This window comes from Ailuropoda melanoleuca, chromosome 4 (genome assembly GCF_002007445.2).
Source record: "Ailuropoda melanoleuca isolate Jingjing chromosome 4, ASM200744v2, whole genome shotgun sequence".
Lineage (NCBI taxonomy): Eukaryota > Metazoa > Chordata > Mammalia > Carnivora > Ursidae > Ailuropoda > Ailuropoda melanoleuca.
In genome coordinates, this window is record NC_048221.1 from 71,646,918 (window position 1) to 71,673,721 (window position 26,804).

Here is a 26,804-nt window from a genome sequence, read left to right on the forward strand (position 1 = left end):
TAAAGATGACTTCATTTAATTCTCTCAAAAATTTATTGTGTAGATTTGCAGATAAAGGAATCAAAACTCTGATAGATTAAGTGATCTGCCCAAAGTCACAGAGTTGAGACCACGAGGTTGTAGGTAAGGTAAAAGCTATCATAGACCACCTCTTCATTAACACTCCTTAACCCTTTACTTGGGGAATATTCAATGCAGACATAAGATTTAGATCCCAGATAAAATTTGGCACCCAGGACCACTGCCTGGCAACAATTTATTATTATTTTTCAAACCAAATTCAAAAGGAAAAAGTTTGGCTCTTTTTGAGTTACTCAGTATGAGTTGGACAAAATTAAGTTAGTGGTTTCAAAGGCTGGAGACTCTCTACAGCTCAAAAACACTGTGTTTAAAATTCATACAATTTAATTTACTGGCTGTAAAGCCATAACGTGGATTAGTGCTTGTGAGTATTTGAAAGAAGAGGGCAAATAAAAAAGTGGTACGCAAAACCACTAGGCTAGATGGCAAGCTGGAATTAAACAGCTCTGGCACTACTGGGGGATAAAGCCCAGGTATTAGTAAGGACTGTTCTCTTTGGGAAAATAGCCGCCTTACTATGAGTTTGGTCCTATCAAAGAATCCTCCTTTCAAGGAATTTGAAAATGCTTAACATCTGTCATTTCCATAAAACCCCTGGTTGTCCTCTGAATGGGCAGAGCCATTTTTATTCTATTTAAAGAGTATGCAATTGAGGTCAAAGCAATTTGCTTATGGTCACACAGAAAGTCAGAAGACAGGCTAACGTTAAAATCCATAGTAAGATGGGACAGGAAAGGGAGGAGGGAGATAATGGGACACTAGATCAATACCCTGCTGAGTTTCAGGCTCCAGACTGAGTGATCTAAGCCTGAAGAGGAGGAGAGAAGGAGAGGGCCAATCCTCTGGAGATGAGAGAGACTGAAGCAAGCACAGGGCTGCGGCTGGCTGGCAACTCCCTGCCACTCCTCCTCCACTGGGTGCTAACGGGCTGCTCCACACACGCGGCAGAGAAACCACAGCATTTTCTCTAGTCCCAAGACCCAGTGTTAATGTAATTAACAATGTTCAATGACCCAAATTATAGCCGATCACGTGGTAAAACAATTTTTCCCTGGGAGACCAACAGTTGTAAACCACACCCCCCTTTTCTTTAATGGCTCAGCTTGACAGCTCCTCTGCAATCACAACAAAAATAACAGCAATAAGGGGGCACCTGGCTGGCTCAGTTGGAAGAGCATGCAACTCTTGATCTCAGGGTCGGGGGTTCGAGCCCCATGTTGAGCATAGAGATTACCTAAATAAATAAATAAACAAACGTAACAACAACAAACCAGTAATAATAACTACAGCAACAACAATAGCTTACTCTGTCCTAGGTGCTAAGAATTCTAGATATATTAAAACTCATGTAATCCCATGGGATAGGTACTGTTATTATCCTCATTTCACGGACAAGAAAACTGAGGTATGGGGAGGTTAAATCACTTTCCCAGCTCAAACAGGCATGATCTGAACCCAGGCAGTCTGGTACTGTACTGCTTCCAGAATAAGCTAGGGGAGAGTTAGGTACTACCCTGGGTTCTGCAACTTCCTAGTTTCCTCTACCAGCCTTTGCCTTAAACCTCATGGGGGGAGGGGTGTTGGAACAGTCCATAAGACATGAGACATGACAGTCAGTTCCTAAGAACCCCACAGCTTAGTCAAGTGGGTAGATTCTTTCACCATTTTTCTCTTTTGTGAGGCACTTTTGAAAATATGATAAATGCTACTTCCTGGGAATTACAGTATGATGTTTTTGGGCTTTATTAACAGGAAGAAAAAAAATCACCTTTAAAATCTGTCTATTTATCATCTTTATAGTTTAGGTTTGGCTTCACTTTTATGATGCTGTGCCTCTTTCTGAAAAGGCAGTCTACGGCTGTCTAACCATAGCTCCCCAGGAGCTACAGTGGGGGGTAACTGACTGACTGATACACATGCTAAGACATCACTTATCAAAAGTCAGCAACGATTCTGCCTTAATTTTCATGTCTGAATGCTGCCAACTCTTGTGGGCAAGTCCAGAAAAATGTAAGACCTTTCAAATTTGCAAATAACTTCTTACATCTGTTTACCTAATCTTCACTTATTTTACAGAATTTGTAGTTGGGTTTCTTTTCAGGCAAGCTTCCCACAAAGAAACATGTTTTTATCATTGCAGAAGTTAGCTGGCATGCGAATGCAGTAGAAAGCCGTGGTGAATTTTAGATGTGCGGAGGTGTGCTAGGCATATTCAGCAGGCTAAGTGCCTTACCGCTCAGAAAAATTACAAATCACCTCAAGTCACACACGCCTTCTGGGTTGCTCCCAGTCAAAACTATGAATGTCAAATCTGCGAATGTCACTGCTCTACTGCTGCTGGGTTTTGTTTTGTTTTTTAAAACAACAATTTAAACTCCCTGCATTACAGCTGCTTATTATTAGCCAAAAGACTTCCTTCCTTGCTGGGCAGAAAGCTAAGTTTGGGAGGAATGTGACAAAACCTCTGAATGCAATTCTAAAGGAAGAGTTCTGAGATGCTAAATCCTTGAACAGGAATGGAAAAGAAACAGAGGTTAAGATGTACTCACTCATTAAAGGTCTTCAGTAGGGGGTATTTGTCACTGTCTGGCCTTACTGTAGCTCTACAGCAGGGAGCAAGGTAGGACCTCTACAGGGCCTCCCCAAACCCTAGTCCCAACTACTGTTAGGCTGTGAGCACTGTTGGGATCCATTTATCCATTTATCTCATCACAGAATCCTGTGTATCTATTGGCTTAATTTTACTTTTGCTTTTCTTTCTCTTTTTTCCCAGGTTTATTGAGACATAATTGACATATAACATTGTGTAAGTTTAAGGTATACAACCACTTGATTTGATACACTTCTATAACTGCAAAATGATTACCACCATGGAAACTCCATCCATCCGGTCACATAATTACCATTCCTTTTTTGTGGTGAGAACACCTGAGATCTACTCACCAACTTTCAAATACATTATACAGTGTTGTTAGCTATTATCACCATGCTGTACATAAGATCCCCAGAACTCAAAGTTTTTGCCCTCTGACCAACTTTTGTTCTTAAAAATCTGACCCAAGTTTTTAGTAAATTAAGAATAAACATTACTGGGCTTTTGTATAGAAGATGCCTCCCTCCCCAAGTAAATATTTTGTCAAGTTAATATAATTATTCCTATCCTAGATGTGAATTTTAAATTGATGGTTGTTTACTCTCTGAAAACACTTTTCAGCCTTGACTGTAAGGGTCAGAAATGGGTGCATCAGCAGTAATAGAGGAGATGACAGTGCTGATACTGCTCATCGGCTACCAATCCAAATCGTGCTCGGTACACATCGCCTAGTCCATCCGAATGGTGCCGCGTGTCATAGTCCTGCTGTGAAACTAGTCTTTTCAGGGTCTCCATAATGGCCGAAATGGAAATAACAATTAAATACTAGCTAATGCTTTATCGAAGTGAGTGCTGGAATTTTTCAAGTTAAATCAAGAACATAACAACTTTCAAGCTTAACTGTGTGAAGTGAATCAAATTCTCAATGCAGGATATTCTTTGAGAGAATGCCAGGTTTCACGGTGACATGTACAAACCAGCATAATCTGCAGCACAAAGCACTACCTCCCAGCATCTTATTCAAGAAAAAGGAAAAATCACATACTTGTCATTGGCTCTCTTGATCAACCAAAATGGTATGGCAAAAACAGAAGAGACATGGGGGTGTGGCAACCCCTAAAATGGCTGTTTCTGGACTTCATTCTACTCATAATATAGCAGCAGTTTTCCTCATGGGCCATATTACCCAAAACAATGAAATCACTCGCACATGAGGACATCGTGACAATTTCTAGATGATGACAGAAAATGGTAAGTAATCCTCTTTCATGGTCTGTCTCTGTTTTCTAGTCTGTAAAGTCTAGGAAGGCTCTGGACACACATGCTCTGCAAAGTCATGGAATTCAATTTGGGGAGGTCTGAAAACGCCTTCAATCCACAAGGGATTCCAAAATAAGTACCTACACTCAACTTGTGGGATAGGCAACAGCAGTTAAGGATGATCTAGATTTTCTATTAACAACTGTGCTTACGCAACTGCATTGACCTCAGCCAGTTTAGACTAAAGAAAAAAAATATCTAGATTGAAATAAAACTAGACATTTCATTTTTAGCCAAAATAGGATAAAACTTACAATAACCATAACACAAGGCAAAAATTAATAAGTGGCCTTTGTGAAGCACAGAAATTATACATAGGAGAAAGGGCTCGTTTCCAGATAGGGTTATCTTTCATGCAGGAGGTGACATTTGGTCTTTAAGAAGATTTCAACCAGTAGAAAGAGGAAAAGAGATGTTTAAAGGGTTGGAGACAGGAAAATATAGCTCAGGTCAGGTTGGGGAACAGTTAATAGTCCAATAAAAACAACAAATATTCATTGAGTATCTCCTCATTACCAGGCACGTTAGAAACATCATCTAGTTGACCTCACAGTAATCTTATGAGGCTGGTATATTATTATTCCCACTTTTTAAGGTATACAGAGTCTCAGATGGGTGACGGAAATTACCTAAAATAACTCAGCTGGTAGAACGAAGATATAAAACAGATCTATGACACTCCAAATCTTGAGCTCTTAACTAGCTCCAAAGCCTGATCTTTTAACTAAGTCATAATTAAAAATCTAGTTTGGAGCCAGATTTAAATGTAATCATAATGATATTTCAGATTAAGGATATCATACCTTTAAAGATGGTATGTTAGCACAGAAAAGTAACAAGTCGTGTTATGTGTGCTTCCTAAGGACAAAAAAAGAAATTAGTATCTGGAATATTCTAAGTTTGACTGTTATTCTCTATCATCACATGGCTGAAATCAGACTCTGCCTTTCTTCTGGAGAAAATATTACCTCCACCATTAAAGGAAACTTTGCCTATTTATTTTATTAAGGGATCCATAGGAAATGAATTCTTCACATAGAACGTGTAGAATTTTATGCTGTTCTACTGCAGATATATTTCCTGAATACTGCATTAAAAGAGTTCCCTTCTGCTGTTTTCAGAATGAGGGCATGTGCGTTTCAAATGAAGCAACTTGAGAGTGACTACATTTGGTATCTTCTCATTTTAGGAGAGGAGCTGGGTACAGAGCAGGAGTGGCACATTCATCCTAGAGACGTACCCACCTCTGCCAGCAGATATTTTTAAGTCAGAGAGAGAGTGTGTAAGGAATAATGCAAGGCTTTTAGGAAAGGTCAATGAAAAAAACAGAATCCATATTACAGAAGATTTAAATGGAACGTGGGATTAAGAAACCTACTATTGCTACAGATAGATTTTTCTTCGGTAATCCTTTGAAGCCATTCTGTTCTAAATCTCTTTTACTTGTTTCAGGGCCTTCTCACATTTACTTGATTACTTCCTACTTCACCGAAAAATTCAAAGCCACCTTAAAATACCCTTCCTTAGATGTCTCTGTATCTTTACTCATCCTGCCCCATACTTCCCTACTACTCCTCCATCCCTTGATTCTGCTTCTCTTCCCATCCTCACTCCTCACAGGTTGCTATTAAGGACTCCTGACCTTGGCATTCTTGTGGCCTCTCTGCGTCCTAGTTGCCTCACCTCTAAATGTGGCAGTGGGGAGTGGGGAGTGACAGCTCAATGAACAAGGTCTCTTAGCTTTATAAAATGTTACAACTATCTCTAGTATCTATCATGTCTCTACTACTTGCTCCTCTCATTTTGGCCACAGATGTATTATTGCTGTGGTCTCCCCATTCTCTGCTCCCTAAAAGCTAAAAGCAGTAACCACCTTTTATCTTACCTCTTTCTTCCTGGACTTCCATCACATGGCTCCTATTTTCACTACCAAAGTTCTCAGAAGAATTATCTGCTTCTAATTCTTAACTGCTTGCTTTTCCCCAGGTTCTTACACATTGGCTTCTATTCCTGCAACTCTTCTGAAATTACTCTCTCAATTAATGACCCCCCGATTGTCAACACATCCTCAAACCACTACCCATTCTGCCATATTTGACGCCATCAACTTACTGACCTTCTTTCATGACTTTTGTTTTCATATTCTATCTTCTCTGACTTTTCTTCCTCCTCTGGCCCTCTAAATGTAGATATTCTTCAAGTTTTTGAGCTTAACCACCTTTTCCTCTTGTTCTATATGCTTCCTTGGATGAGTGAGTCCACTCATATGACTCCTTATCTCTCACCTCCCATGGATAATTCCAATCCTACATATCAACATGTCTAGTCCAGGCCTTTCTTCTAAGCTCTAGGTCTGCCTTTCCATTTGCCTGCAAGAGATGTTCTCCTGAATATTTTAGCAACTCAAACTTAATACATCTAAAACTGAAACTTGTGTCCTCCTTTCTTCCTCCCTTTATAACTCCCTCTTCTCCTCTCATTCATTCTCACCAGCCCTGCACAAAAACAACAAATAAATAAAAAGGCTTGGTCTTCCTCTCTTGTTCCACACTGAATGGTTAATGGCACTACTGTCTTTCCACTAACTGAGGCTAGTCTTGAAAGAATTATTCTCTCATTCGTTCATTAAACATATACCTTCTGAGTGCCTGCTGTATTCCAGGTACTCTTCTGCAATCTTGGAATACATTCAAAGATCCCTGTTCTCAGGGAGACTGATAGGACACAACTGGCATAACAAATAAGTTGTAAAGTAGGATAAAGGTGGTAAGTGCTGTAGGAAAAAGAGAAAGAGCAGGGAGAGTAACGGGGATCAGAATTACCAGGCTTACAGGTAAGGGCGTGCAGATTTAAGTAGGGTAGTCAGTGTAGGCCTTGTTGACAAGGTGACATGTGAGCAATCTTGGTGAGGTAAAGGAGGTGTAGCTGTGCAGATATCTGGGGGAAAGGTATTCCAGGAAGAGGGACCATACAGTATAAAGAGCCTAACGTGGGAGGGGGCTTGGCATGTTCATGGAATAACAAGGAGGCCAGCATGGCTAGGGCAGAATGAGCAAGGCCGGTATTATAGGGTCTTGGCCTTAATTCTGATTGAAACTGAAAGTGATAGCAGGGTTTTACGGAAGAATGACACACTCTGATTTACATGTTAAAAGGATCTAGTTGTCTACTGTGCTAAGAACAGACTATCCAGCTGGGCAGTAGTAGAAGCAGGGAGACCTGTTAGACTAATTGCAGTAGTCGTGATCCAGGTGGAGATGATGGTGACTGAGACTAAGACGACTTCACAAGGGTTGGTGAGAAGTGGTCAGACCCTTCTCACCAGGGTATATTTTAAAAGGACAGCCACTACAGCTTGCTAAAGACTGGATGAAGGGTATAAAAGATAAGAACTTGATATGAATGGCAAAAATAACATGAATACTAGACACACTGGAAGATGAAATGGAAGCTCACTGTTAAAAGAAGTGTCGAAGAACTAAACTTTGGTCACTCCTGTGGTGACTTCTTCCCATCTCATGGCATTAAGGACCTGCATAAGCACAAGACTCTTAAATTTATATCCTTAGTCCAGTTGCTCTTCCACACTCCAGACTCATGCATCCAACTACCTACCTGATATCTCAAACCTAACAGGCCTTCAGTGCAACTCCAGATTTTTTCCCCAAACCTTGATCCAACCATAGTCTTCCTCATCTCAGATAATGGCAGTTCATCTCAGAAACTGAAAGTTTCTTAGTCCAAACACCCTAAGTCATCCTTACAAGACAACCCCATCAGGAAATGACCTCTCTGTCCTATGAACAACTTTGTGTTTCACAAAGGGCACCAACTATTGATTTCTATTAGGGTTTTTTGTGAGTAGTAGTTTTAGCCTACTTTGGTAGATTCCTTGAGAGCATGAAGTGCCTCTATTCATTTTTATATTCTTCAGGCCCTACCACAGTGTTCTGTACATTCAAAGTAATAAATGAAACTATCAACTATAAAATTCATGGAGTAAAAAACAAAACCATAAAGAATACGAAAGAAGTATGAGAAATATTGAATTGATCTTAGAGATTAGTCATCTTAAAAGAAGACCAATTTTCATAAAAGCAAAAAAATAAGTGTACTTCATAAAAACTAAACATTCATATTTCAAAAACAAAATAGCATTACAAGGAGATAAAAAAGGTAAACGAAAAAAATTTCAGCTCACACAATAAAGCACTTTAACATTTAATAGAGAATCCCTACATATACATAAAACTGGTAAAATAAAATTTTAAAAAGTAATAAAAATAGTTTAAAAAGATAGGCTTTTTAAAGAACCACTAAATGACTAAGTGAGGTTAAAAAATATGACTTCAATTTTCTAAAATATTATGTGAGTGAGAATACCATAAATACAAAAGTAAAAAGACTTAATGGCTTCACATCTTGGTGTATTTCTGGGAGTGACATTATGGTAGGGGAACATGAAAGCCATTACATTCCTACTGGTTATCTGATGTAACTAAAAATGAAATTTATTGCAATGGAACTTACTTTTATAGAACTGTGGTCAAATCAATTATACCTAATCATAACCTTAATGAGCTTTTCTTCCCTGGGAAGATACTTGCATAAAACGATATGAAAGTATGAACTACCTATGTTGAGTGATATCTATGATGTCTATACTAAGTATGCTTAAAAACCAGAAATGATTATCACAGCTCCAAGGTGGACAATGGGGATCATAAGTTTAATTAGATAAATTACTAGTTCTGTTGCCAGATTTTAAAGGTTGGGAGTTGAACTTCATGTAGACAAAATTTCCCATGAAATAGTCCACAAGCACCCTTCTGAGAGACAAGGCTGCTCCCAAAGGAAGCATACAGAAGGGTGAAGTTATTGGTAGGGCTTTTATGCTCCACATGCAGAAAGTGGCCCATGTAAAAATTGCCAGAGCAGTCCTTCTTACCAGGAGAAATTCAAAATCTCTCAAGCTTCAACACTGCTGGTGGCATTACAAATTAGTATGTTACCTGGCAATGCATATCAAGAGCCACGTAAACTTTCAAACCGTTTGGCAGAGTAATTCCACTTCTAGGAATCCATCATAAGGAACCACTACTAGTACTGGTATTAATAAATAACAGTTCAATCAAGCGATGGAATATTACTGAGCTTTTTAAAAAGAGAGATATGCAGAAATAAAAAAATTGTGCTTAGAGTGCAAGTTGAAAAATTTATGACTATATTGGAACTATATTATAAAAACAAACAAAAATGTACATTAAAAAAGACATTGAAAAAAAAGGACATTGATTTGCATGTAACAAAATGCTAATTTAGTACCCAAGGAGATGTCAGTTTTTGCAAGAAATGTATAAAATCATGTGCAGCACATATGCATCTTCTCAAATAACAAACACTAAAAATGTAATTACTATAATATGAGACCATAATTTTTTTATATTAAAAAAAATGAGAACCATGTGCTAAGACTGGGAACAGGACAAGGATGCCCACTCTCACCACTCTTCAATACAGTACTAAAGGTCCTAGATATTGCAATGAGCGATAAGAAGAAATAAAGAGCATTAAGATTAAAAAAGAAGAAGTAAAGCTTTCATCTATTTGCTGATAACTTGTTTATAGAGGAAAACCTAAAAAAATCTACAAATACCTACTAGAACTAGTCAGTGAACTTAGCAAGGCTGCAGGATACAAGGTTACTATGCAAAAATGAATTGTATTTTTATATATTAGCAACAAATTTACAATAGTGCTGAAAAATATAAAACACATTTAATAAGAGAGATGCAAGCCCTGTACAGTGGAAATTTTAAAACACTTCTGAGAGAAACGAAAGACTAAAGTAAGTGAAAAGATAGAAGTTCATGGTCAAAAGACTCAATAGATATTATGAAGACAACTGCTGTTGCTACATTCACTTACAGACTCAATGTAATCCCAACCATAACCCCACCAGCTTTTTTTTTTATGAATATTGATAAACATTCTAAAATGTATAGGAAAATGCAAATCATCTAGAATAGAGCAATATTTTTTAAAAAACAGATTTGGAGGACTTAACACTATCTGTTTCAAAACTTAGTGTAAAACTATAGTAATTAAGATAGTACAGAATTGATAAACAGATTGATGAAACAAAAAGAGAGCCAGAAATAGACCCACACTTACATAGTCGCTTGATTTTCAACAGTCACCTGAGCAACGGATGAAAAAAAAAAAAAGTTGTGTTTGTTTTTTTAACATGGTGCCAAATAAGTAAATGTTCATAATGGAAAAAGAAAATGAACTCTGATCCCTATTTTGGAATCATACCTGAAATGTAACCTCAGATGCATTACAGACTTAAATGTAAAAGCTGACACCATCAAGCTTTTGGAAGAAAACACCGAGAAATATATTCATGATTCGGGTAGGCAAAAGTTTCTTAGGACAGGGAAAGAAGTAACTACAAAAGGAAAATATTGATAAAGTAGATACCGTCAAAATTCAAAACCTCTGCTCATCAAAAGACACCAATGAGAAAATAAAGAAGTAAACAACAACCTGGGACAAAATATTTGTGAAACATATACTGACAAAGAACTAGTATCCAGAATACATTAAAAAAAAAAAAAGGCCCATAACCCAATAATAAAAAGGTAAACAACTCAATCAGTAAATGGCTAAATGATATGAACGGAGTTCACAAAAGAAGGTACGCCAATGGCTAACAGGCCATGAGAAAGCGCCCGCGTCACCGCCAGTGGAGCCACGGTGAGAAAGTGCTCAGTGTCACCAGAGAAATGCAAATTAAAGCCACAAAGAGATACTACCACACACACAAGAATGGCTAAAATTAAAAAGACTAACATCAAATAATGGTGAAGATGTGAAGTAACCAGAACTCATATATTGCTGGTGAAAGTGTAAAATGGTACAACTATGTTGGAGTAAAGTCTAGAAGTTTCTAAGAAAACTAAAATATTCACTTACATTATGACCCAGCAAATACTCTCCTAAGTAATTTTCCGAGAAAAATGAAAGCAAATGTCAACAACAACAAAAACTGTACAAGAATGTTCATAGCCATTTTACTCATAAAAGGCAAAAATTAGAAAGAGCATAAAGGTACTTCAATAAGGAGAATAAATTATGGTATATTCATACATGAAATATTAGCCAATAAAAAGAAACAAACTACTTGTTACAACATGGATAATAATCTCTAAACTTTATGCTGAAAGAAGTCTTACACAAGAGTACAACTGTATGGTATCATTCATATGAAGTCCTAGAGGAGGCAAACTATTCTTTGGTAGAAAAAAATCGGAACATGCAGTTAGCTCTAGGAGGCTGGGGCAGGGATTGTCTAGGATGGGGCAGGCATAAGGGAAGGTTTTAGGATGATGGCAAGGTTGTTTTTTTGTTTTTGTTTTTTTTAATCTTGAGAGGGGTTTGGGTTACACTGATGTAGGTATTTGCCAAAACTTTGCTAATATACACTTAAAATTTAATTGTATGTGAATTTTACCTCAAAAGAAAAAATACTGTTAAGAATTATAGAATTCCATTTAATGATATGCATACTGAAGCATTAGTTGAAAGTGTACTGATGTCTGCAATTTTCTTTGAAATGCATAAAATAAGATGGACTGATGAACAAACAGATAGATAAGTAGAAAACAGGCATAGTAAAATGTTAATGATAAAATCTAGGTGTGGGTACAGAGGAATTCATTGTAAACTTTTTTCTTCAATTTTTCTATATGCTTAAATTTTTCCATAACAAAATGCTGGGGGAAAAACAGGTACCACTGTTTTGATGTTGACAGAGTATTATTTTTTACTTCTTTTTTTTCTTTTTCCTAAGTTCTCTATGATGTGCTATAGTCAATAATTTTATTATTTTATTTTATTTTTTTTTAAAGATTTTATTTATTTATTCGACAGAGATAGAGACAGCCAGCGAGAGAGGGAACACAAGCAGGGGGAGTGGGAGAGGAAGAAGCAGGCTCATAGTGGAAGAGCCTGATGTGGGGCTTGATCCCATAACGCCGGGATCACGCCCTGAGCCGAAGGCAGACGCCCAACCGCTGTGCCACCCAGGCGCCCCAAGTCTATAATTTTAAACACTTTTAAAAGAAAGGAAACAAGGGACGCCTAGGTGGCTCAGTCGGTTAAGTGTCTGACTCTTGGTTTCAGCTCAGGTCAAGATCTCAGGGTCATGAGATCGAGCCCCATGTTGGGCTTCGCGCTGGGTGTGGAACCTGCTTAAGATTCTCTCTCTCCCTTTCCCTCTGCCCCGACCCCCTCACACTCTCTTTCTAAATGAAAGGGAAGAAATCACATTTATTAAAATAAACAGAAATTTTTTCAAAACAAGCTAAAAATCTCATTTTAGATTCAATGAAAGTTAAAATATTCACCATCTTTAAACCCACTGTCATTTAACTCACCAGAAGTCTGCAAATATTTAGTGATGTAGGAAGACACTGTTTTTGAACTAATCAAAAAAATTTTAACTAATGAAATGTAGTATTAAATTTTTTTCTTTCAATGCCTTAAACTTTCCCTTATACTCAAAAAACCTCCCCCATATCATTCTGTGTAATGCATGCTCATTAAAAGTACATCATTTCTTAGACTCTAATAACTTAGCAGGGCAATATTTCTTAAGAAATCTGAGAGCTGGCTGCTTACTTTCAGAAGGGCTTTATCTTTAGATAAGCACAAGCTTTAGGCCAGGTGCTAGTCATTTGTGTCTCGTTAATTTCCAAAACAGAGGAGAGTGCCATGCAATTTCCATTACACACACTTCACCATTAGTACCAGGGTTTATTAGCTTGACACTGCTCCAGGAATAATGGTTTCATTCCTCACTGAAATAAAATAATGTGCCACATAACTCAGCAATGCGGAACTTCTGAAAAATGTTGTCATGTTAAACATGGTCATATTTTTTAAGTCTCCATTGTGCCAAAACAAAGGCCATTTGCTGTAGGGAACTCACTCTGGGCATGTGAATTCTCACGTGGGCCTCAGACTTACCTCATCGCTATGTCATACGATTCCGGGTGAATACAAGTTTGGTCCAAAGGATTTGGCTTCAGCACAACATTCACTGCAGTTTTGCTCTTCTTCTTGCCCTGCTTCTCATTTGTGACCTCAACACCTGCTGAAGATGTCACAACTCCCTGAACTTGACCGGCAGATTCAGTTTGCTGACTACTGTAACCATTTAAAGAGGCAAGGAGTGGGAGGGGAGGGAAGGGTGGGAAGAAAAGAAGTCTTTAAAATGTGCTTATTTCTCTGCCGTCATATACACACAAACAGCACCCACATTCTGACCATTCACCTCATTGAAACTATCACGTATTTATTTAAACACTGTTAATAGAGTTTCCTGTTACTTAAAGCTAAAAACATTCCTAACTGATTCAGCCTATATAACTGGCATTGTAGGAGAGAGGAGAAAAAAACAAGGGGAGGTAAATTAAAGAAAAAGAAGGAGAAAGAAGATGATTTCCCAAAACTGAAGAGAATCACAAGTTCTTAAATTAGAAGAACCTACTGAGTACAAAATAGGATGAACGGAAAAAGACTCAGGTTTGACATATTATGGGGCAACTTTAGAATATGCTTTAAGAATCAAGAGAGAAATATAAAACAGATTACCTCAAATGGAACTAGAATCAGACTGGCATCAGATTTCTCATTGATAAACATCAGTTGCCAGAACACAGTGAACCAGTATCTTAAGAGTTCTGAGAAAAAATGATTTTAAATCTAGAATCACATACCTCACCAAACTAGCATTCACATAGGAGGGCAAATTAAAATCATTTTGAGACTTGTAAGGACTAAAGTAGAACCCAGATAATATACACTCTCTGAAAAGAATTTCTTAAGAATATACTCCAACAAAAACAACAAATTCAAGAAAAGTGATAATGTGGGCTACAAGAAACAATGATGAACAAAAAAGACTATAAAAACTTATTAACTTCTCATGAATTATGGAAACATATATTAAGGACAGTCTGAAACTAAAATTAAAATCCTAGGTCATCTCCTCATGCGACATACAGTTGAAGGGAAGAAGACTGGGAAAAGTCCTTAGGTGTTAGTCTTCTCCAGGAGGAGGACAGACACACCTGTTAACTGCAGAGGCCAGTCCAAATGACACTTAAGGATTCACCAGAAAAAGACATACAACTTGAAATCACTAAGGGGAGATAAAAATGAGGTGGGAAAACTTGTTAGCTGAGAAATCCAACAAACAGCATGAAAGGAAATCAGAAAGCATGATGATGAGAAAATATATAATAGATATAAGATTAAGTCCAAACACATCAATAAGTGTAATAAATGTGAAGGTAGGAATATAAAGTTGAACAAAATCATGAAATCTATTGGTCTATAAGAGTCATATCAAAAATTAAATGTCATAGAAAGTTCAAAAATAAAAAAAAAATACCAAACGTACTGAAAAGGCAAATGTGGCAACATTGCTAACAAACAAGATTTCAAAGCAAAAAACACTCAGTGAGACAGCAGTAGTCCATTCTGAATAAAGATATGATCTATCAAGAAGATGAACAGTCATGAATTTTCAAGTACTTCATTATTAGTTGAAAAAACATAAGGCTTTAAAAACAACCCAAATGTTCACCAATAGGGCACTGATTACATTAGGTTATGGTCTACCCATAAATTAAATATTATGCAGACATTGTATATAATGATAAACATCTATATGTAATATGTGGAAAAAAGTACTAGATATATTACTGAAACAAATAAAGCAAGTTTCAAATAGTTGGATGGCACAATCCCTTCTGTATGCATTTTTATATAATAAACATCCAAACTGATCTAAGTATAAATTTACTTTCAGAAAGCAGTATGTAAGAAACTATTTTGAAATGAGAGGTTGAGGTGCCCTTTACTTTTCACTTTATTCTTTTGTATATTGCATGAATTTTCTAACCAAGTGTTCAAAGAACATAAACTAAGAAACATGGGATTATTTTATCCTCAATTGTTTTTCATTTCTGGCTTCTAGGTTTTGTCATCTACTTAGAAAAGGCCTTCTACCACTCCAACGTTCTGCAAAACTTACCCATGTTTTCTTCTGGTACTTTCACAGTGTCACTTCTTCTATTGAGTCTATGATCCATCTGGGTTTTATTTGGGTATAAGATATGAGGTGGAAGTATAGCTTCCCCTATGCATATCCAATTCCTTCCAGTTGTCATAATACTACTTGTTGGATAGCTAATCAATTTTCCCCACTGTTTGAAACTTCTCCTTTATCATAAACTAAGTTCTGCCTATGTTTTGGTGAATTTCAGACTCTATTCTCCTCCAGTTCTACATCAAAGCTGAATGGTTATACAATTATAATTTTATATTATTATTATTATCATCATCATCCAGCAGGGCTGGTTTTCCCTTATTAGTCTTTTGCAGAATAAAGATTATTTTTCCATATTACCTTTATTATAGTTTTGTCAAAAGAAAAAAAAATATGAATGAAACAGTTAGTCCCAAAGTAGCAAATACACAGAAACTACTCTTTCAGGATGCCTGGGTGGCTTAGTCGGTTAAGCAGCCAACTCTTGATTTTGGCTCAGGTCATGATCTCGGGGTCCTGGGACTGAGCTCCGCATTGGGCTCCATGCTCAGAAGGGAGTCTGCTTGAGATTCTCTCTCTCCCTCGCCCACTACCCTTCCCCCCACTCCCACTCTCTCTCTCTAAAATAAGTAAATAAATCTTAAAAAAAAAAAAAACACTATTGTTTCATGATGTTAAATGTTAGGAAGTCTACCCAATTTCGTTGTTTTTGCTACCAGGATTAGAAATTAAGAGCAAGAATTTAGTTCTTAATCTACACAACTGATAATTATTCTTTGGTCAGTTTTCAGGGAGGAGGGAGTGGGGAGGCCCAACTTCACTTAGGGAAACAGCTGTCAATATAAAGTGGCCATTGTGAAGTCCTCTGTGTCACCTCATCTGCACAAATCCTACTTGTGAAGTTCCAATCACACTGGCCTTAGTTTCATTTCCTGAATACACCACATTTGGTTATGCTTGGGACCCTGCACACGTACTGTATGCTCTGCCTACAATGCTTTCCTTCCAATCCCTGTGTGCCTAGCTCCTTCATTTCATTCAAAATTCGGCTCAAATAACTTTTCAGTGAATAACTCATATAAAGCATAATAAACTCATAGTGTTCCCCAAGACAGTGTCACATCTCTCTGTTTTAATTTGTATAATTTACTACATCTGAAACTATTTATTTTATTAGTTTATTTATTATTTGTCTCACATATTAAAATTTAACTTCGTGAGAGCAGGGAATTGTTGATTTGTTCACTGCTGGATTCCCAGTGCCTACCTAGCAAAGATTAGAGAGTCAACACATGTTGAAGGAAAGAATGAACAAATGGACACCTAGGATTGAGGCCAGTGAGCAGGAGGGGCAACAGTAAAAGAGGAGATTGATAATAGAACCCAGAGTGGACACTTTACTAATCACCTGCAAAATGTTCGAACATAATCCTGGTTGATTCTGATGAAGCCAGCACACTGTTGGAAAGATTTTGGACCCAGACCTTTCACTTTCTTTAGCTGTTCTCGATTGACGAAGGGCCCATTTTTCTCTCGCCATTCAATAATATTTTTGGCTCGGTTGGCATTGAGTCCTGCAATATGCCTAGAAAAAACAAACAAAATGAGTAATGTGGCAGATACAATAGTTCTAATAATATTCAAAGAAAAGACCTCATCTGAAAAGTCAATGATATAAAGCATCTGGATCATAAAAACAATCACAGTTACATACGGTCATATGGCTCTAAGTTGTTAATCCAAAAGGGAGTTAAATAAAAGAGACAAAGGGGACAGAGTTGTCCAAGAGGAGACAAGGACAAGAGAATGCAGAGTAATGATAAAACCAGTAGCTGTCATAAAGATGCTGGTAAACTGGTTAACACTGGTACAAGAAAAAGAACTGTTCCCCACAGTTCTATATTATTCACATTCCTTGTATTTCTGAATCAAGTAATAATTCTGTCTATTCCTGTTTAGTTTACAAAGTGAGTTAGCAGCAAAAGTTACAACAGCTACAGTTGCATTGCACTACCCTATTTTTTTTTTAATCAGCCTGTTCTCATTAACTTAAAGACTTGAACTACAGAAAAGTACTTATCCATGAATATCATGGTTAGTATAAAAACATAAAAACCATATTATTAGGTAGTTTGCTTGGTGTTAATTTAAAAACTATAATTTGAGATTTTTAATTCTATTATTGAATTCCATACATGAAATTATGGAATGTTTGTAGCTGTGAGAAAAGCAACACCTTAAAATGTAAAGAATATTTTCTGCTACACTAGTCTCAAAGCAAAAGAATCCAGATCTTTAACAGAGGTCCAGAATTTCATGCTGCATCAGCAGACTTATGTAATAAGTGCAAAACTATGAATGAAAAAAACAGTTCTTCTAAAACCACAGTAAAACAGGACAGAGTATATAAGGTGTGATTATCGTACGATAAGGATTTTGATATGTGACTTGCAGAATCAAGGTAAAAATATGGTAACCATACCCTGAACCCTCAGAATTTATCTTTTGGTTACTTCCAGCTTTGACAGATGTGTGCACGAGACTGAACTAGTGAAAAATACCTACTCTCATGTGGTGGGAAACAGCTCTTTTCCATGTTAACCTTATTTAAATTCTATTAACAACACTAATACACTCAATGGTTACCATATGTTCTTCACTTTAGATTTGCAGTATTAAAAACGATAATTTGAATTGTTACAATTCTTTTCTTAAATGATGTCTTCCCCTCAAACTGATTAGCTCAAGCAATGTAAGAACTCGTAGATTTTCTATACTTGACAACTTTACACACGTGTCTCCTTATTTTAGCTAAATTTGAACTGAATAGTCAGTTAAACTTAAGATTCTGTGATCTTCAGCCACAGACCTCTTGTCTCACCTTAACAAAACTTCTGAACAGATGTTAATATCCACTCCCACAAAGCTGACACATTCTTCTACAACACTGTCCAGTGTTGCCTTGAGTAAAGTCTGAGATACATCATGCTACAAAGACAAAGATCAAATGTCAACCCAAAGTGAAGGACATGCAGTTTTTGGACAATTCCATTACATACCTACATTACTGGTAGCTGGCTGGAGACAGAGCATATTAAATTTTTTCATTTTTCTTAAACATACAGTTAGTCTGGAATTGAGCTGAACTTAAGGAATCTGTTTTCTTACTCTCTAAATCACTCATACACCTAACTTCAATATACAGCACCAGTAATTTTTGCTTTCCCAGAATTCTATCGGAGCAGTGGTTCTCAAACCTTAGTTTGCCCTCAAAATCACCTGTAGGGCTTGTTAAAACACAGGTTGCCAGGCCCCATATCCAGAGTTTCTGACTCAGTAGGTCCGGGGGGGGGGTGCCTGAGAATTTGCATTCGATTAAGCTTTCAGGTGATGCTGTTGCTGCTGGTTCCAGGAACACACTTTGAGACATACTGGTCTCCATCATTTACACAGTGCCTGGCAGTGTTATCTTCACTTACATGTGTATATTATCCCTTAGTTCTTCTTAAGAGAAGAGAGAGTAAATTATAGTAGGAAGCAGTACACTAATAGTAAGTCTGACAGTAAATCAAAGTCCCATGTTTCATCACATTGAAGATACTATTGCTTGTTATTTTATGTACCACTAAGAAAGAAAATACACTGCCTATTAAATTATGACACAATGCTTTATTACTTGAAATTTTTATTTTTTAAATATTGAAAGAATTCTTTCAGACTTATTTAGAAAGTTCTTAAATCATCTATCATGCATAGATAAAAAGGGAAATATAAGCAATCTAAACTGGTTAAGATATTCCTAAAATTTCTTCACATTCAGCATTCAACTCTTCTGGTCTACTTTTTTTACTCAGAGTCTTAGATGTCCAAGTGTTTCCATTCAGTATTGTCCTTTACACTCTTAAGATCCTAGGCAATGCTATGAGCCTGCTTCTTCCTCTCCCACTCCCCCTGCTTGTGTTCCCTCTCTCGCTGGCTGTCTCTATCTCTGTCGAATAAATAAATAAAAATTAAAAAAAAAAAGATCCTAAGCAATGTAGCATTTCCTGAGAGAGTAATATTCTAGTCTCCGAGATTTTCTTTAAAGCTTCCGATGCTCATTCTGTAAGCTTTGATAGTTGTTCTATCTTAATCTTAACAGAAAGTATCAACAGAAGAGATTTTGGACAACAACAAAACTATTCTTTCCTTAAAGGTCCTTAAATGTTTTATCTTTCAACAGTTTGTTGACTAAAACAGTGAAGGGTCTGCAGTTCAGTCATGACTCCAAGATTAACAATCAAGTCCACACAGAAACTACACCATGATTTGCCACGGGGCCAACAGCAACTGTAAGACACTGTTAATTGTTAAGAATGATTCCTGATTTCAGATATGTTAAAATGTAAGAAAATGCATCTTAGAATTTATAAAATACAGTATTTAAAAGTAAATATTTGTTGGCTAACTGATGAGTACCTCGTAATATACTTGATGTTATTCATAATTCTAAAATTAAAGATCCTCTACTTGTTGTTCCCAGATGTGAAACTGTGGGTCAGCATCCCTCTCCATGTGTCTCAAGAAAACAAGGTTAGGTTTGATAACCTTAAACTCCCAGGGAGACCATATAGTAAAAAGAGTCCCTAGGTATCGTGGTTATGTTATTATCTTTTAATTAGAGTAGAAGTTTTGTTCTGAAAGGCTGAAGGGTGCAGGAGTACTTTCATATTTCAGAGATAACCTGGTTGGTTATTTAGGCCACAGCTAAAAACCACGGACATAATTTAAAAAATCCTAACAAGCAAAGATAATCATGAAAAGGATCATGAAGAAAAACCTAAGACCTTGCTGAGAACCTGATTACTTTTTCTTAAAAAGATTTTATTATTGGGGGGTGGGTAGAGAGAGAGAGAAACCCAAGCAGACTCTGCGCTGAGTGTGGAGCCTGACGTGGGGCCCAATCTCACAACCTGAGATGAGACCTGAGCCAAAACCAAGAGTTGGTCACTCAATGGCCTATGCCGTCCGGGTGCCCCAAGAGCCTCATTTCTTTTGATCCGTGACATTTAAGAAGCTAGATAATCTTTTCTTGGTGTAAGTAGATGAGAAGCAGTAAAATGAAAAGGGGGCTTTTAAAAATGAGAGGGTAGGAGACGGTGGACAATGTAGTGGCAAGCACAATGATAGCAACAAGAAAAATATCTGAGGAAAGAGACAAAACTATGAACAAATAGACAAAACTAAAAGTAATAGTTGGGAGCCATTAGAATAAAGGCAAACAACTCCACATATGTCAAATCACACCAGACGCTTGGGATAGCTAAGTAAGTAGTAAGCAGTCCCTGTAGCTGGACAGTCTTGGTTGCCTATCCTACCTCTAGCCTCCAACCTTCTTTTCCTCCTTCCCAACAGAAGCCTGGCTGTGTTTCATGCACCTACCCCACCTCTGGAAGGCCGTATGATTTGGGGAGGCTGGCTCCACTCCAGCAGATGATAATAACAGTAAAATCAGTGGTTTTCAAACTGAGGGTTCTGACCGATAAGAGGGTCGTAAAGTTAATTTGGTGGCTTGCCACCACCATAAAAAAGTCAAGAAAGAAATAGACCACATCAAGTATGTTGTACATACTCTCAACATGGAATGAACAGTGCAATAAATAATGCAACCAACTGAGAGTATCATGTGAGAGGAATACATAAATTGGCCAGGAACATGTTTTTTTTTTTTTTTTTTTAAGGATTTTATTTTTATTTATTTGACAGAGAGAAAGAGAGACAGCCAGCGAGAGAGGGAACACAAGCAAGGGGAGTGGAAGAGGAAGAAGCAGGCTCATAGCGGAGGAGCCTGATGTGGGGCTTGATCCCATAACGCCAGGATCACGCCCTGAGCAGAAGGCAGACGCTTAACCACTGTGCCACCCAGGCGCCCCAGGAACATGTTTTTTGTTCATGGAAATCTCATTGGATCTTCTGATAAATGATGGTCACTGATTGATGGAGAGGTTAAAGAGTAACTTTACAGATTTATGAAGCAAAATATCAAAAAAAGTTGAGAAGTTTATCATTGATGGCAAAGCTCTGATTCTTACAACGAAGTTTAGTTACAAACTTTCAGTGTCTTTTTCAGAAAGGATGTATTGATTATAATATTTTTCAAATTACAGCAATTGTAATATTTTAACTGAGTTAGCACAAGTTGACCTTAAGAATCATCATAAACTTCAGGGCGCCCAGGTGGCTCAGTTGGTTGAGTGTCTGACTCTTGATTTTGACTCAGGTCATGATCTCAGGATTGAGAGATCAAGCCCCACATCGGGCTCCAAGCTCAGCAAGAAGTCTGCTTTAGATTGTCTCTCTCCCTCTCCCTCTGTCCCTTCCACCCTGCACTCTCTCTCTCCTTCTCTCAAATAAATACATAAATAGATCATAAAAAAAAAAGACTCATTGTAAATTTTGAAGAAAGAGAATAATGAAGCAAGCTCATTACCAGATTTGGAAGTGTTAACAGTGACAAAAAGGAAAGAAAGTGCTAACTCTATTCAATCTGACTCGAGGCACATTTTAAATAGAAAAAAATAACTCTAAGACTTGAAAATAAACTTAATTTAAAAACGATTTACAAATACACAAAACAATAAAAATGTTTGACCCCAGATGCATTGTTGATAGTAATGTTCTTATAGATGACAGTACAAAACCTGCAAAATTAAAAACCAAACAAAAACACTTCCCTACCAAAATGGCTAAAACGCAAAAGATTGAAAATATCAAGTATTGGTAGGGCTGTGAAGCAACTGGAATGCTCAAAATATTAGCATGAAAAATGTATTTTAGGTCAGATATGCAAGGCAAGGGAAGGCAGTTTTATGACAGGTTTATTTTGTGTAGTTTAAAGATAACTTCATATAAAACTGAATTATATGTATTTATACAATGTAAAAATGCATTCTTTTCAATATAAACTGCAAAGGAATAAAAAATGGACAAATTCCTAGAAACAGAGTAATTGCCAAAAATGGGCTCAAGAAGAAACAAAATCTGAACAGGCTTACAACAAGAGATTCAATCAGTAACCAAAATCTCCTAACAAAGAAGAGTCTAGGACCGGAGCTTGATGAATTCTACCAAACATTTAAAAAGAATTAACACTAACCCTTCTCAAACTCTCCCAGAAAATAGAAGAGAAGGAAACCCTTCCGAACTCATGAGGTCAACATTACCCTGAAGTAAAAGCCAAACAAAGATAACATCAGGAAAGAAAACTATAGACAAATATTCCCTGTGAAGATAGGTACAAATATCCTCAACAAAATACTAGCAAACAAAAATCCAACGGTATATTCGAAGGATTAAACACCATGATATACATATGATGCATTTAGTATATGTGAACTCAAGAGCCACATACATTTTTTTTTTCAGGTGAAAAGCACTTTCTTTTGGCATTTTTAAGCTTAATATTCTGAAGTAATCTCAAATTCAGAAAAAAGCTTGCAAGAAATCTTCTTACCTTTCCTTCAAATAAATATTTCAGTGTATATTTCCAAATAACAAAGACAGCGTCTTACATACCACTACAGTTTAATTGTAGAGGTCTTGAATATCTTTGTTTAATTTATTTCTAGGTATGTGGTATGTTTTGTTTTGTAAATATTTTTATTTATTTCCTTTATGATTTTTCAGCTAGCATGAACTGCAATTTCTTTTTGTACACTGATCTTTTTATCCAGTGACATTTATAAATTAAATTATTATTTGAATTATTTAATAAAAGATCAAAATAGAATAATCAAAACTTCTGTAGAAAAGTTATCATCCATGTAATATTATCTAATATATAGCCCATACTCAAATTTCATCAATTATCCCAATTCTACTTTACAGCATTTTTTCTTCCCCATCCAAAATTCAACCCAGGATCACACACTGCATTTAGTTGTCTTACCTTTCTATATTCTGTGCTGGGCAGCTTCCAAAATGGTTCCCAATAATCCTAACCCCTGGTATGCCGGCACTGTATATCCCAACTCCTTGAGTATAAAATTCACTCAGCAGTCTTGTCTGTATGAATTATGACTAAGATTATTTTACCACTCACAGTGACCTATTAATGTGAAAAAGTATTTTTAATTTTGATTCAATCAAAATTTAAAAGAATAGGCTCAATAGTGTATCATATATGCTCATTGTCCTCATGTATTCTAGACTGGAACAAATTCATGAACCTTGTAACTATACATTGAGAATTAAATCTTTCTAATTATTTTTTTTTGTATTTGAGGGTTAAAACATATTTAATTATAAATAAAATAGTATTTAACTTTATCATGTATATGGGCATTATTTTGAGATGCTTTTATTTTGAATTATGTTTAATTGTGAAAGATATACATATACACAAATATATGGGTGATGGGTATCTTAGTCATGGTATAAAATGTATTTCCTACTGTGTATCATGATCAAAAGTTACGAAAAATAACGGTCTAAGCCAATCTTGGTGGTCCCGTTCTTCTTATTCAATGATGGCAAATGAAATACGAGGGTGAATCTGCTGGGGGCTTTAGAAAAAGCCTTCCTTACTGAGAGGTTAAAAGAGGTTAAATATAGACCCTTATGAAGAGCTGGATCCTTTCTTCTTTTCATTCAAATATGACTACTGGAGTCAGGGGAAGCACTGTATCAGTGACTAGGCCTGGCCTGAGGACAAAGCTCACTCACTGAGGATGGCAGGTGACACACATGGCCACAATTTAGTTCTTCATGATACTTTTGAGATTTTGTATTAGCCAGTTCTGAACTCATCCCACCTTTGACTTTCCTGTCATGAAATGTCCTTACTACTCAATAAAGAATAATAAATTTACTCATTGTTCAAGCCACTTAGAGTTGGGATCTCTGATGTTTTTCTAACTGCAGCAGTTATTTTATCAAGGGGCTCAAGATCTAGTGGGAAGACTAAGACAATAAAAACAACCAGCAATAAACTTACCACCAAAAACCCTTGAGATTTTACTGTCGAGCATTGTTATAAGGCTTTTATAATATTATCTAATTTAATCCTTATAATAATGGTACAAGAAGTGTATATAATATAATGTAGCATCTTCACATGTAAGAATTTGTTCTAAGGGAATAGAAAGATATGTTCAAAGGTATGATGTGTGTTGCATGTGTGTGTGTACATGTGCAATCTAAAAATATACCCTCAGGGGACTGATACAAATAAATCATGAAACAGTCACTAATGTGAACTATTATTATGAAGTCATTAAAACATATAAATTAGAACAGCTATTCTACCAAAATGCCCTCCAAGATAAAAGGTCCCAAATAACCTATGGAGTTCAAATATTTTTTTAATTCCTCTAGCCAACAGATTTATGTAAGAAAAATTCCTTTTTTTTAAAAAAGAATTTATTAATTATTTGAGAGAGAGAGAGAGAGAGAGAGAGCATAAGTAGGCAGAGTGGCAGGCAGAAGGAGAGAGAGAAGCAGGCTCCCTGTTGAGCAGGGAGCCTAATTCGGGGCTTGATCCCTGGACCCTGGGATCATGACCTCAGCCAAAGGCAGACACTTAACCAACTGAGCCACTCAGGCGCCCCTGTAAGAAAAATTTCTGCAAGAACTGCTATGATCTCTAATTCTGAATTTTGCCTACATTCTTCCCCAGCTTTTTGCTTAGGAAAGTACTAAAGAGTTAATACCATATTCTAAAAATACAAGTCACCTATGTTTAGGGGAGGAAATAATGAACAAATTCCATATTGTCCCCGTTATAATGTCTTTGGCATTAAAGTAGAGGCACTGATTTTGTCATTCCGAAAACATTTTCTAAGCAACCATCAGGTACCAGGCACTGTGCTAGCCGTGCTGGGTGTTGAAAGTATGGAAAAAAGCATATGAAGTCCATGTCTTTAAGAAATCCAGTTTTTATCTGCTGAAAGCTGAGATGACATGCACCACCCTTCTGGTAGTCATGAGTAGAAGAGGCTAGAGATCCCCAGGACTGACTGCGCTAATTGTCAAGGACTTGATGCCAGAAAAATTAATTGCTCCATTTTTAAAGAAGTTATCTAACTGAATTTTTGGACAAGTTATTTGAATTGTATAAACAATCTGTTTCAAATTCAAAGAAATATTGTTTGGGACATTACATTTTTACCTAAAATTTATGAGATTTTTAAAAAGGAATATAAGCACTCATTCATGCTAGTCAGCTTTTTTGAGGTCAGAATCCACATTTTTATTATTACTCTACCACAAACTTCTGAAGAATTGCTGATTCAAACTGCTCTCCTTTTTTTTTTTTTTTGTCCCAAAGCACTAAAATTATCTCACAACTATTTTTAAAAAGTCCTTCCAGATGAAACCTTGTCTGTGGACTACAGCTTCTACAGCAATGAAACTGCACACTGCATATTCTACATTCAACCTTAAATTTATTCCCGAGTGGTTTCTCCACGCAATATTCTTGAGTATTTTCTTCAGAAATTATCATTCACTCATGGCTCTTCCTGTCCGTTACTATTGTAAAAATATAAAATGCAGTTAGAAATTAAAGATGCAAAAAAGCTTCATAGGGAAAGTCTAGCCAACTTCAAATAATGCAAGTCGATTTCCTTATCTTGCATCTACTTTTCTTTGACATGTGACAGTTTAAGAGTCATCTAGGGGAGCGGGTGTTAGATGACCTGTGAAAGACAGAACTGATAGAAGAATGGAAACATTTCAGCAAACAGAGTATGTGCTTTTCCTCCTCTACTATTTCAAATCCAGGATGCAGTATACTCCCTTTAAGACTAAGACAATGTTTAGTACCATAGAAATACTGTATTCAACCTTCTAAAAACCTATGCGTTCTAGTTCTACTAGATCACAGGTACTTATATGTAATGAGACAAATACTCTTCATAAAAGGCTTTAAAATATTTCTTCATAAACATATTCTTTTAAAAACAAATATTTTTAACACTAGCAGAACATTTTTTTTAAGTGAATAAATTATACAGTGAACAATTCATTGTGCTTATGGGACCCCGGGAATTAAGATGACAAAGGGCATTAGTCTTTCAGCACTGGAGGGATTTTTCCAGATCTGGAAACATAAAGTATGGCCAGTGGTCATGATGGGGGGAAAAACAACACAGGAAGAGATTCTCTTTGTAAATCCTCCTCCTTTAATAAGTCACAGGGAAGGTATGCTGAAGACTTTTAGTGCTAACTCTGTATTTAGGCACCCAGTTGGCATTAACTTACACTATTTAATGTAAACCAATTTATTCAAGCCAACTTAACAGAAAGATTCCTGAACAATGCCAGTTTTCTTTGTTCTGCACAAGACAAGTGGAAACTAATTTTTAAAACCCAACCTTCCACCCTGACTCTGGGGATAGAGTAGCCCCCACTCCTAAGGCATGGGTCTTCTAGGAATCTCAAAGGAATGCCTACAGTTATTCAATGGGTTCTTCCCACTCTGGATGGCCAGAACTCCTGTTTTCAGGGCACTGTATAACCTCTGGAATCTCCATTCAGCTCACAAAGCTCCAGCAGCTTTTCTGTGCTAGGCCTGATGGAATCTTTGCCTACATATGTGCACTTAACACCTGGTCAAAGACATTTTTGGGGAAAAAAACCAAACGAGACTTCTGCTCTCAGCTGTAATTGAGTAATTGGTACCAGAGTATTTTTCCCACTATAAACAAA

The 26,804-nt window shown here is 36.7% G+C and overlaps 1 protein-coding gene across 8 annotated transcripts in view; it reads right to left on the reverse strand.

Annotated features, from left to right (window-relative positions):
* The window catches only part of SRBD1 (S1 RNA binding domain 1), a 208,689-nt gene that overhangs the window by 22,205 nt on the left and 159,680 nt on the right, over positions 1 to 26,804 (reverse strand). For 5 of the 8 annotated variants that reach the window (XR_004624865.1, XM_034659076.1, XM_011236753.3 and 2 more), the window contains exons 17-19: positions 17,998 to 18,104; positions 16,525 to 16,701; positions 13,028 to 13,207 (exon numbers count right to left, since the gene is read on the reverse strand). Coding sequence is in view for 7 of the 8 variants with exons in the window: in XM_034659076.1 (XP_034514967.1) it covers positions 13,028 to 13,207; positions 16,525 to 16,701; positions 17,998 to 18,104 (464 nt within the window). In the remaining variant the exon portion in view is untranslated. The remainder of the gene's footprint in view (positions 1 to 13,027; positions 13,208 to 16,524; positions 16,702 to 17,997; positions 18,105 to 26,804) is intronic. The other 3 variants (XM_034659077.1, XM_002912410.4, XM_034659079.1) reach the window with 2 other exon arrangements.